An 11,397-nucleotide genomic window follows, 5' to 3' on the forward strand; every position below is an offset into this window, starting at 1 on the left:
GAAATGATACAATGCTAACATTTCGAACAGAAAAGAAGACCAAAAAAAGAAAAAAAAAAAAAAATGGAGAAGAGTCATGCACTATGTTCTGAAATTGCAAAGAAATACTTTCTCATTAGAATGAAAAGCAGCAGTACTGTATCATTTTCCCATAGAGAACACTGCAGTAAGTATTCTAAGTTTCCTGTGGGATGCTGAAGTCTACCAAGGTTGAAGGAGGCTCACACAGTTGGTGCTGATAGGGTTGAGAGGGTGGGTGTTCTATATGAAAAGTGATACACAATCCAGAAATCAACAAACGTTAAAAGAAGTTCAACTTACCGTTTTAATTTGAGATGTATGCTATTAGTAATACTAAGATACAAAAAGCAAATGAGAGTTGGAAAATAAGGTAGAAAGCACCCACCTTCCACATTGTTGTCTTCTGAAAGCACATGACAAGGAGGGAGAGAAAAGGAAAAACATTCATTAAGCAGCATGCAGACTGGACCTTGCCTTTGCATGTCTTCCTCATGCAAGGCACCAAACACATCATGCAAGTGCTCCATCACTATCATTCAAAGGGGAAAACAAAATCACGGGGAAGCAGGTTCCCTCCCATTGGCAGTATTTACAGGGTATGAGAGGAAATTACAGGAAAGCTGACACGTCCTGAGCAACGATTTTAAAAGTCATTTACTGCCATAGGCAAAGCAGACATTATTTTTCTTACATATTGTTGGTGTGGTCTTTGCAGTAACTTATTTTTATAACTACCATATATATTTATTTATGTATAATTCAATAATTTTTTTAGTTCTCCATTCTAACTAAATCTTAAATGTACAAAAGAGTCCATTTTAAATTGCTGCAAAATTTTGTCTAGCGATACTCCAGTTCTATCAAACATGCTTTCCATTTGTCATTACAGTCTTTTGCTAGTTCTAGTATCTCAATTGCCTTCCTTAAAGTAGCACAGCATAAACAAATAAATCTAGGAATTATTTGATTTATTTGTAGGGTGTTCATAATTTATTTGAAATAATGACAGATTTATGAAAATGCTAACTTAAAAAATTTAAAGTAATAAAGGTCATTAATGCAAGCAAAGTCCATTTGGGAAATGCCCATTAGGTTGTTTATCACAATTTATTCAATCTGTACTTGTTTGGAAAGTGAGTATTACTGAAGTTCATCAAGACAATATAAATGTTTCCCTTATGTTTTTATACAATTAGGTAATATTTTGTTTAAGTACGTTTGCATATACTTATGCTTAAGTGCGGGAAGCATGGTGGCTCTGTAGGATAGGCACTAGACTGAGAATTCCAAGGTCCACTGTTGGAGTCCACCAGATGCTGTGTGGGAGAAAGATGAGACTTTCTGCCCCCCATAAATATTTACAGCCTATACAGAACTGACTATATGGCACCTTACAATAAACAACATACTTAAGTGTATCTGTGTGTGTGTGTATATATATATATATGCATGTATGTATGTGTGTACATGCAAGTGCATGGTATTAAGCTATAACATTAATACTTGGCCACTGATTGCGCTAATTCCAACTCATAGTGACCCTAAATTGCTGTTGTTGTTGTTAACTGCCGTCGAGTCGATTCCGACCCATAGGACCCCTGCATAGGGTTTCTGAGACTGTAAATCTTTATGGGAGCAGAAAGGCTAATCTTTCTTCTGTGGAACCACTGGTAGTTTCAAACTGCTGACCTTGCGATTAGCAACCTGATTTGTAAACATTACACTACCAGAGCTCCTTATAGTGACCCTATGTTGTTGTTAAGTATAGTCAAGTTGGGTCCGACCCATAGCAACCCTGTATAGGGTTTCCAAGGAGTAGCTGGTGAGCTTGAACGATGGACCTTGCAGTTCAAATAGGACATAGTAAACAATCCAATAGGATTTCACAGGCTGTAAATCTTTATGAAAGTTAACTGTCACTTCTTCCCTCCCCTTCCCGGCTCAAGAAGAATCTGATGGGCTCAAACTGATGACCTTTCAGTGAACAGTGCTTAATCATTGCAGAGCTTCTTTAACTATGACCTTATTGTTGTTAAGTGCTGTCAGTTCTGATTCACAGTGATCCTGCATAGGGGTTTAAAGGAGTGGCTGATGGATTTGAACCACCAACCATGGGATTAGCAGTCCAGTGCTTATATTACAGCACCGCATCAGGACTCCACCTTTTTTGCTGTTTGTTGTTGTTGTTAAGTGCCACCAAGCCAGTTCTGACTCATAGTGAAGAATCTGTATAGGGTTTCTGAGTTATGGCTGGTGGGTTCTGACCTTGTGGTCCAGTGCCTCTCGTATAGCACCACACACTAGGACTCTACCCTTGCTGTTGTTGTTAAGTGCCATAAAGTTGGTTCTGACTCATAATGACTCTGCATAGGGTTGCCAAGGAGTAGCTGGTGGGTTTGAACTGATACCCTAGTACCTGCTTAATATTCACATGCTATTTGAGACACAAGACTCGATACCCTGATTCTAAATGAAGGCAGGAAAGAACAAGGATTCAGTATTTACCATTTTTATTAAAAAAATAGTAAATAAAGTATATCTATGCTAACATTTATAAACTCACACTTGTATTTTGATTAATCTATTATACTTGTACTTCTTCAAGTGGTCATTGAAACAAGTGTTTATACAGAACAAAAGAACAGTAAATTCCAAACTTGAGAGTCAAAACAACTACAAGTACACCATTTCATTAGGCTCAACAAATAGCTTTTTAACAGTTAAAACAACTAACATGTTACTATATCACAGAAGTTAGCTAATGATTAGAAGTGCACAAAAGTTTCTTTTAGCAATACTTGATTTGCTAGGGTTTATTTTAAAAGAAACAAACAACAAATGAATTAGATTTTTGGTATGTGGTAATGATTTTCTATCTTTGTTTTAAGGAATTAGACTAATTTTTTTTTAATTTTCAGAGGTCACTTTAGATATGACTTAAATCTAAAGTTTTACTTACTGCTGTACCTTGGAAATCACATAAAAATATAGATAATATTAATGTTTAAGATAAAACTAGTTTTATATTGAAACACTGCCCTTGAAAACTATATATACAAATAAATAATGTTAAGATATTTATTTTTACACTATTTAATGTAAGAATAAATCAGGAAATTTAGAGGCAAATCATGTGCCAAGACAGTCTGCCAATTAGTAGGGGTTCGGGTGTGGCACCCTGTAAGATAAGCACTGGACTCTTAAACCACATGGTTGATGGTTCAAACCCACCATATGCTCCTTGGAAACCCTACACAGGGTCACTATGAGTCAGAAATGACTCAAAGATACTTCACAACAACAACAATAAAGTCAAGGTCCTTGAATTATTTTCCTGAAGTTGAATTCTCTTTATATTGTTAACTAAGGCACAGGGTCACAAATGGTGCTATTGATCCTGCCCTTTCATTCAGAATTTGGCAGCTTTGTTGCTCATAAAGGGAATAAGTTTAGCTAGGAGTCCTGGTGCTTTATGATAAACACTAAACTATTATCAGAGTGAAAGGAAGGATCATACATCAACCCCTATTTATATATATATATATATATATCAGTCAAAATGTATTGCTACTACAATTCCAGTTTGTGCGTACACAGATTTATTCCAAACAAAATGTGTTTAAACAAGTTTCTGTGACCAGCGGATGGTTGAACACAAGTTCTCTCATAACATACTTGTCTGAGTCTCCTTGCTGTTGTGTGCTAGCTAGTCAATTTTGACTCACAGTGAACCACTGCAGACTGAAACACTACCTGGTCCTATACTATCCTCATAACTGCTGTTAGGTTTGAATCCATTGTTGCTGACATTGGGGGTTTTCCTCTTTTTCATTCACTCTCAACTTTTCCAAGCATGTCCTTCTCCAAGGACTGGTCCTTCCTGACAATGTATCCAAAGTACAAGAGACATGTTGTTGTTGGGGATCTGCTGATTCATGATAGAGAGGTCAGTTCAGAAGGTTTTGGCAATTGTGTTTTGGAATCCCAAATGGGTAATCTTGATAAATTTTTTAGAAGCACACAGGTCAATTATGGGGCTAATAATGAAAAAAATTTATTTTAATTGAAAAGTACATTGATGAGAAAAAGTTCGGGAAATTTGCATGGAGGAAATTTTGTATCACAATACACAAGTTTATTCTTCAATAGTAAGGATTGTCCCATGTGATTTTCATTGGGAAACCTTACCCCATCGACTCTATAGCCCTGATCTTGTCCCTTCAGACTTCTATTTGGTTCCAAAATCCAAAGAACATTTGAAAGAAATACAATTTCAGTCCCTCCAGGATGCTCCAAAAGCCATTTTGATGTGGTATAAAGGAAAGAGCACACAATTCTTATGGAAAGGGTTAGTGGGGATGGGAACACTGCCTTCAGAAGTGTATAGTCCTACATAGTGGGTATGTCAAGAAACAATAACTTCACATTTTGATCCTTTGGTTTAAAAAAATTGCATAATTTTATAGCAATACTTTTTGACTTACCCTTGTATAAATTAAAACAGAAGACTACTGACTTAGAACAAACTTTTTCTGCACTTTATTCTGATTCAATTGTAGGATGAAATGGTTCTCTTTGTATCATTTCATTCTAACCTGCATCTACTTGAGGTCTTTAGATTGTTGAAACACTGACCCAAAGACGCTCTCTACATTATATCAGAGTCTGCACACCAGTTCACGTCTTGGTGATGGCTCTAGCATTGATAACATACTCTGGGTACTTTTCTTTTTTTCCTTCTTTTCTATTTTGTTGTTGGACAAAGCAATGAATATCCATTTAGGGAAGAGTGGATTTTCTCTTAAAATCAATTTTGCTTTCCCATTTCAGAGTACTATGCAATCAGATGCTATTATGGTTTTGAGCTGTAACAAAGAAGTTCTGAAATTTGGCAAGACACAAACCAAGAGTAAAGTAATATATATTAGTCTAATATAAGGTAGAAAGCAGACTGTTCAATCTTACCTGAAGACACTGTCAGGTAATGTAGGGAAAATCTCTTGGTTTGTAGAAAATCTTGGCTTCTTAACTCTGCTGACCTAATCTTTGCTGTGGGCCTCTTAGGAATCAACTTTCCTATGATAACCATGACACTTTTGTTTTCTTTTGAAAGTGCAAATAGCAAACATAGAGTCATTAAAAGATAATTTAAATTTTCTTTTTCTTTCAAAGAGGATGTGCTTCTCTCCAAAAGATGGAAATTGGCAGCAAAATATCAGTCATGTATTGAATGATTATTTTTTGTTGGCATGAAAGGAAGCTGCAAACTGTTGAACTGTATATTTTTAAATTACTACAAAAGAGCACCTCATAATTTTTTTTTCCCTTTGAGTCCTGGTATACAAGAATGCAAAACAGCAATGTTAGTTTATCATGACAGTGTTCTTGGCACATGATCTCAATTACATGCTTCTTGACAAAGAGAAAGGAGAAAGCAAATAATCTTGTTTTTGAATATAAAGCAAAGCAGAAACTTAAACATGTCCAGTGAGCAAATTAAAGTTTAATATGAAGTATCACAAATGGTTCCTTTCAGTGTAACTGATATTTAAGGTTAACAAAATGAAAGTCTTCATGTAAATATGCAGGCAGCGCTAGAGTTTACTTTAATAACCGGCCAAAAGGAGCCTACAGCCACCACTTGTGCATTTCTTTTCTTCATAGGTTTCCTTCCTTCTCGGTCAGCTATCTATGACTGGTTTCTTTCAGTTTCTTCTCCACTCCCTCTTTTCTCTGAGCAAAACCACCATCACCTCAAGGGTTTCTTACCCTACTCTAAGTCTTTTAATGTGGGGTACATCATAAGAAAACTGGTTTGTGCCAGTAGAAGAAGGAAAACAGTAAAAACATGTTATTGGTAGGTGCCATCAAGTCAAATGTGACTCATAGTGACGAATGTGCAAAGGAATGAAATAGTGCTGGATTCTGCACCCTTAAGTTTGAGCCCATTGTTGCAGCCACCATGTCAATCTATCTTGTTGGGGGTCTTTGTCTCATCTGATGACCCTCCACCTTCTCCAGGGACTATTCCCTGCAGATAACATGATCAAACTATGTAAGTCAAGTCTTGACAGCTTTCTAAAGAGCATTCTGACAATACTTCTTCCAAGACAAATTTGTTTGTTCTTCTGGCAGAACATGGTATTTTCAATAATCTTCGCCAACACCACAACTCGATTCAAATGCATAAATTCTTATACTGTTTCCTTATTTATTGCCCAGCTTTCTTTCACATGTATGTGAGCCAACTGAAAGTATCCTGACTTGGATCAGGTGCATCTTAAACTTCAAAGTAACATTTTTGTAACTTCCTTCTCTTCTTTGGTTTCTTTCCTTCTCTGCCTACTGCCTATGACTTGTTCTTTGCATTTTATCTCTGTACTTATTTTCTATCAGCAAAATCATAATCACATCAGGGGCTTCTTATCTTACTCCAAAGCTTTTTGAAGTGGGGTATATAGCAAAAAAAAAAAGGTGTTGGCCAGTAAAAGGAGGAAATCAGTTTAAATGATTACATCCTTATTCCAAAATTTCAACTTGCTTTGGTCTTTATCCTTCTATGCTTTCACATAACTTCTCTAGACTGTATGTTTAACCCTCATTTTAGTGATTAAATGCCTACACAGCAGAGTACTGCTCTTATGGTGTTACAAAATGGAGCTTTGTTTTTTGATTTTTCTTTTGGTGTTAGCAAAGAAAGCCTTTAGAAAGCTCCAATAATCTAGGAATGCTTCTAGGGACAGAAGTAGAAGAAATCATTGATATTGTGGTTCTATGCAATAGTCATTCAGAAGTGAATTATTGTACAGAATCATGAACTTCAATAGAAAATAAAAAATAAATGTATAGAATGGAGACTTTGGTAGTAAGAGAAACTAGTCTGGACAGGAATCTGGCTAGTTTCAAATGTGCTTTTTCACAAGTGGCCTGATCTGCTTGTTTCAAATCTACATTAAGCGATATTCCAAAACACTTCTGGAATCCTGGTCTCAGGGTTTAAGCTAACCAATTAGGAAAGCTCTTTCTTTCTTTCTCTTTACTTCTCAGAGATGCAGAAGTACCTCTAAACCAGCAGAGACGTCCCTGGAATCACACAGAGAGCTCTAAAAGCATTTTCTCTAGACACATTATGGGCAACATCCCAGCATCCTTTTAGTACAGTACTATGATTCAAGAATATTATGGAATTAAGGAGTCTTTTCAGCTGGCCTGAAAACTGTTTTTTTCCTTAACAGTGCTGTTTCAATAGAGAAAAATAATATGAGTTTCAACTTCTATATTCAAAGAACTTTTGGAACAGAGTGTTCAAAAATTGGACACAGTTTTTCTGTTTAACACAGGTGCCAATTTTGGTGAAACGATATTGATGGCATTTAATTCAAAAGGTTTCATCCTGTTAATGGCAATTATTAAAGGAAAAAGAGAAAATAAAAAAGATGACAGTTAAAAAGAGTGAACAAAAGAAAGAAACTAAGCCTGATGATTTGGTAGAATCTTCTGTTTAAGATATTTAATGGACCTAATTATATTTAATAATTATTATTGAGCATATTATAATATATATTGTATGCTTCACAATATACAATTGTAAAATTTACAACTATGAGGGATTATCATAAGGATTTTATTTTGATTTGCTTTCCTTTCCTAGCTCCAAGTATTGAGAAGTAACATTTCTATATTAATTTCAATACACTGGCTTTTTAGAAAGAACATAGAGCCCTGGCATCATAATGTGTTAAGCTTTAGATTGGTAACTAAAGCATTGGTGATTCAAATGTATATTTCCATATACATTTACAGCCTTTGAAACTTTATGGGACAGTTCTGTTCTATCCGGTTTGATCATTATACGTCGGAATCACCTTGACTGCAGTGGGTTTTGGATTGCAGAAGGCACAACACATTTGATAGTGGTGACAAGCACGGAATATCCTATATGTACCCATGCCACTTATTATTATTGCTTACTGAGAAATTACTGCTTCCAGATGATACTGAGCAGAATGTTTACCATGTACTCTCTCACATAGCATAATCACTCCTACAAAACGCTCTAAAGAAAGTTGGATCAGGTGTGTGGCACTTTCCTTTCTAAACTGTGAAGTCATCATATTTTATACAGTGGAGCAAAAAACTTCTTGGACTGGAGATGGAAGAAAAATTTAACTCTATCATCCTGTCTATCTACCATGGGACAGTTCAATAGTAATTGTCCTATAAGATCAGTAAGAGTCAGAATCAATTTAATGGTAATCAACTACAGACCACCAATCTACCATCTTTCTCATGGCTCTGTGTGTGTGTGTGTGACTTTCTTTATAAACAAATGAACCATAGAGATCCTTGGGTATAACAGGCGTATCCTTAGATCTCCAACCTTAAGATAGAGAATAGGTGAATTTCTGATGAAGGACACAAATACGGTGTCAAACTTCATTGTTGGGAACTGTCAAACATTTTGTTGCTAGGTGTGATTGAGTCAGTTCCAACCCATAGTGACCCTGTGCACAACAGAATGAAACACCATCCAGTCCTGTTCCATCCTCAAAATGTTACACTTGAAACCATTGCTGCTGTCACTGTGCCAATCCCTCTCACTGGGGGCGTTCCTCTTTTTCACTGTCCCTCAACTTTAACAGGCATGATGTCCTTCCCCAGGGACTGGTCCCTCCTGATAATATGTTCCAAGCGTGAGAGATGAAGCCTGACCATCTTAGTTTCTAATGCCCATTCTGGTTGTACTTCTTCCAATTCCAGCACCATAACTCAAATGCAGCAATTCTTCTATAGTCTTCCTTATCCACTGTCCAACTTTCACATGTTTACAAAGTTATTGAAAACACAATGGCTTGGGACAGAAGCACCTTAGGACTCAAACTGGTATCTTTGGTCTTATGCAGCATATTTGCCTAATGCAATACATCATTAGATTTTTTGAACTGCGGCTTCCATGAGTATTGATGGTGGATCCAAGCAAAATAAAGTTTTTGACAACTTCAATCTTTTCTCCACTTATCAGGATGTTACTTATTGGTCCAATGGAGAAGATTTTTGTTTTATTTACATTGAGGTGCAACCTATATTAGAAGGCTGTGGTCTTTGATCTTCATCAGTATGCATTTTAAGTCCCCTTTGCTTCATGAAAGCAAGGTTGTATCATCTACGTAAGGCAGGCTGTTGATTAGCCTTCTTCCAATCCACATGTCACATTTTTCTTCATATAGCCCATATTCTTGGATTATTTGCTCAGTATACATATTGAATCAGTACAGTGAAAGAATACAACCCTGGAACATACATTTCCTGATATTAAACCTTTCAGTGTCCCCTTGTTGTGTTCAAAATAACTGGTCTATGTACACGTTCTTCATTGTTGTTGTTGTAAGGTGCCATCGAGTCGGTACTGACTCATAGCAACATTATGCACAGCAGAAAAAAAAAAAAAAATACTGCCTGATCCTGGGCCAACCTCACTACCATTGCCATGCTTGAGTCCATCAATGCTGCCACTTGGCAAATCAATCTCATTAGGGGTCTTCCTCTTTTTCTCTGACCTTCCACCTTACCAAACTTGATATCCTTCTCCAGAGACTGGTCCCTCCTGACAATATGTCCAAAGTATGAGAGATGAAGTTTGGCCATCTTAGCCTCCAGGGAGCACTCTGGCTACACTTCTTACAATACAGACCAGTTGGTTTTATGGGCAACGCATGGCACTTTCAATATTCTCCTCTAACACCATAACTCAAGGAGCTCTGGTAGCGTAGTGGTTATGAATCTGGCTGAGAACGTAAGGTCAGCAGTTCGAAACTACCAGCGGTTCCGCGGGAGAAAGATGAGGTGTTCTACTCCCGTAAAGATTAACAGCCTCAGAAACCCTGTGCAGGGTCGCTATGAGTCGGAAGCGACTCCACGGCACATAACAACAACAACACCATAACTCAAAAGCATCAATTCTTCTACGGTCTTCCTTATTCACTGTTCTGCTTTCGCATGCATAAGAGGTTATTGAAAATACCATGGCTTGGGTCAGGTGCACCTTAGTCCTCAAGCTGACATCTTTGTTCTTCAACACTTTAAAAAAGTCTTGTGCAGCAGATTTACCTAATGCAATACGTCATTTGATCTCTTGACTGCTGCTTCCATGAGTGTTAATAATTGATTCAGGAGGAATGGAGTCCTTGACAACTTCAATCTTTTCTCTGTTGATAAGAATGTTCTTTATTGGTCCAGTGGTGAGGATTTTTGTTTTCTTAACATTGAGATGTAATCCATAGGGTAGGCTGTGTTCTTTGATCTTCATTAGCAACTGTTTTAAGTCCTCTTCACTTTCAGTAAGCAAGGTTGTATCATCTGCATATCACAGGTTGTTAATGAATCTTCCTCCAGTCCTGATGCCACGTTTTTCTTCATATAATCAAGCTTCTCAGATGATTTGCTCAGCATACAGTTTGAATAACTATGGTGAAAGAATTCTACCCTGTCTGTGTTCCCATGCTCTGTTTGAACAACTACCTCTTGGTCCAGGTACAGATTCCTCATGAACACAATTAAGTGTTCTGGAATATGCATACTTCACAATGCTGTCAATAGCTTGTTATGATCCACACAATCAAAAGCATTTGCATAGTCAATAAAGCACAGGTAAACATCTTTGGGATATTCTCTGCTTTAAGCCTAGATCCATCAGACATCAGCAATGGTATCCCTTGTTCCACGGCCTCTTCTGAATCTGGCATGAACCTCTGGAAGTTTTCTGTTAATGTATGATTGTAGCCATTTCTGTATTACCTTTAGTACAACTTTACTCGCATAGGATATCAAAAAGATTGTCCGATGATTTCCACATTCCGTTGTGTCACCTCTCTTTGGAATGGGCACAAATAAGGATCTCTTCCAATCAGTCAGCCAGATAGTTTTCTTCCAAATTTCTTGGCAGAGATGAATGGGTGCCTCCTGTGCCGCCCTACTTTCTTGAAAGATTTCTATTTTTATTCCATTAATTCCTGATGCCTTGTTCTTTGTCAATTCCTTTAATGCACATTGGACTTCCTCCTTAAGTATCATTGGCTCTTGATCATATGCTACCTCTTAAAACAGTTGAACATTAACCATTTCTTTTTGTTACAGTGACTCTGTGTATTTCTTCAATCTTCTCTTGATGCTCTCTGCATGATTCAATAATCTGCCCAGGGAATCTTTCAATAATGAAAGTCAAGGCTTGAATTTTTTCTTCATATCCCAAATCATGAGAAATGCTGAGTGTTCTTCCTTTTTAGTTTTCTGATTCCAGATCTTTGCACATTTTGTTGTAATGTTTGGCTTTATCTTCTCGAGCTGATCTTTGAAATTTTCTGTTCAGCTCTTGGACCT

The 11,397-nt window shown here is 37.0% G+C and overlaps 1 protein-coding gene across 2 annotated transcripts in view; it reads right to left on the reverse strand.

Moving 5' to 3' along the window:
- NRXN1 (neurexin 1) overlaps positions 1–11,397 on the reverse strand; it is a 1,648,890-nt gene that overhangs the window by 1,503,117 nt on the left and 134,376 nt on the right. For both annotated transcript variants that reach the window (XM_006839445.1, XM_006839444.1), the window contains exon 2: positions 407–424. In XM_006839445.1, coding sequence (XP_006839508.1) covers positions 407–424 — 18 coding nt within the window. The remainder of the gene's footprint in view (positions 1–406; positions 425–11,397) is intronic.

The sequence above is a fragment of the Chrysochloris asiatica genome, unplaced genomic scaffold, assembly GCF_000296735.1.
Source record: "Chrysochloris asiatica unplaced genomic scaffold, ChrAsi1.0 scaffold00024, whole genome shotgun sequence".
In the NCBI taxonomy this organism is placed as follows: domain Eukaryota; kingdom Metazoa; phylum Chordata; class Mammalia; order Afrosoricida; family Chrysochloridae; genus Chrysochloris; species Chrysochloris asiatica.